An 814-nucleotide genomic window follows, 5' to 3' on the forward strand; every position below is an offset into this window, starting at 1 on the left:
CCTGTGCTCCCATGGCTGACTCATTGCTTGCCTCAGGTGATCAATCAGTGGTTCAGGCCGTGATTCAGCAGCCCCGTACAGTCCTTTTGGCCAGTTTGGGTCAGCTGTCCTGGTTCTGTCCCCTCCCAACTCTGTGTGCCCTCTGCCTACTTGCTCTCAAGGTAGTATTAGAAGCTGAAAAGCCCTTGACTTAGCATAAGCGCTGCTCTGCAGCAACTAGAACATCAATTTATCAGTATGTTCTCTTTCTGAATCTGAAGCACATAACCATAGCAGCTATTAAAAGTTTCTACCTTTTCTTTGGATTCTGTCTAGTTTCCTATTGGAGAAAATTCTCTTTTTTTCTTCCCTTTAATAGGTTTTTCCTGATGTGCTATATGTTTGTAAATCTGGCTTGTGCAGTTCAAACGCTCTTACGAACTCCCAATTGGAGACCTCGTTTCAAGTATTACCACTGGTAGGGGATATTCTTTCATTCAGAATAATTAAAATTGCATATATAGCCTTGATTTGTTAATTTTATTGCAGACATTAATTGAAATAGACTTTCTGACTTAACTGAGTTAATGTTTGAGTGCATGAACAAATTTCTCTAGCAGTAGCATTTATTTTTGTCTGTCTAGAATAGAGTTGTAATTACGAGCCTGAAAACATGCAACTATTACAGAGGGTCTGGGAAAGGTCTACAGGGTAAAATGTTTATAATCCAAGAGATATTCTGATTCAGTAAAAATGAAGATGAAATGGAGGATCACTTTCTGTATAGGAAGCAAAAATGGTAAAATATTTTGGGAATGTTGGTTTTGTTTTTTTT

At 38.3% G+C, this 814-nt stretch overlaps 1 protein-coding gene across 1 annotated transcript in view; it reads left to right on the top strand.

Annotated features, from left to right (window-relative positions):
- The window catches only part of SLC12A7 (solute carrier family 12 member 7), a 70,112-nt gene that overhangs the window by 43,417 nt on the left and 25,881 nt on the right, over positions 1 to 814 (top strand). The window contains exon 16 of the mRNA XM_031552686.1: positions 359 to 457. Coding sequence (XP_031408546.1) covers positions 359 to 457 — 99 coding nt within the window. The remainder of the gene's footprint in view (positions 1 to 358; positions 458 to 814) is intronic.

This window comes from Meleagris gallopavo, chromosome 3 (genome assembly GCF_000146605.3).
Source record: "Meleagris gallopavo isolate NT-WF06-2002-E0010 breed Aviagen turkey brand Nicholas breeding stock chromosome 3, Turkey_5.1, whole genome shotgun sequence".
Taxonomy (NCBI): Eukaryota; Metazoa; Chordata; class Aves; order Galliformes; family Phasianidae; genus Meleagris; species Meleagris gallopavo.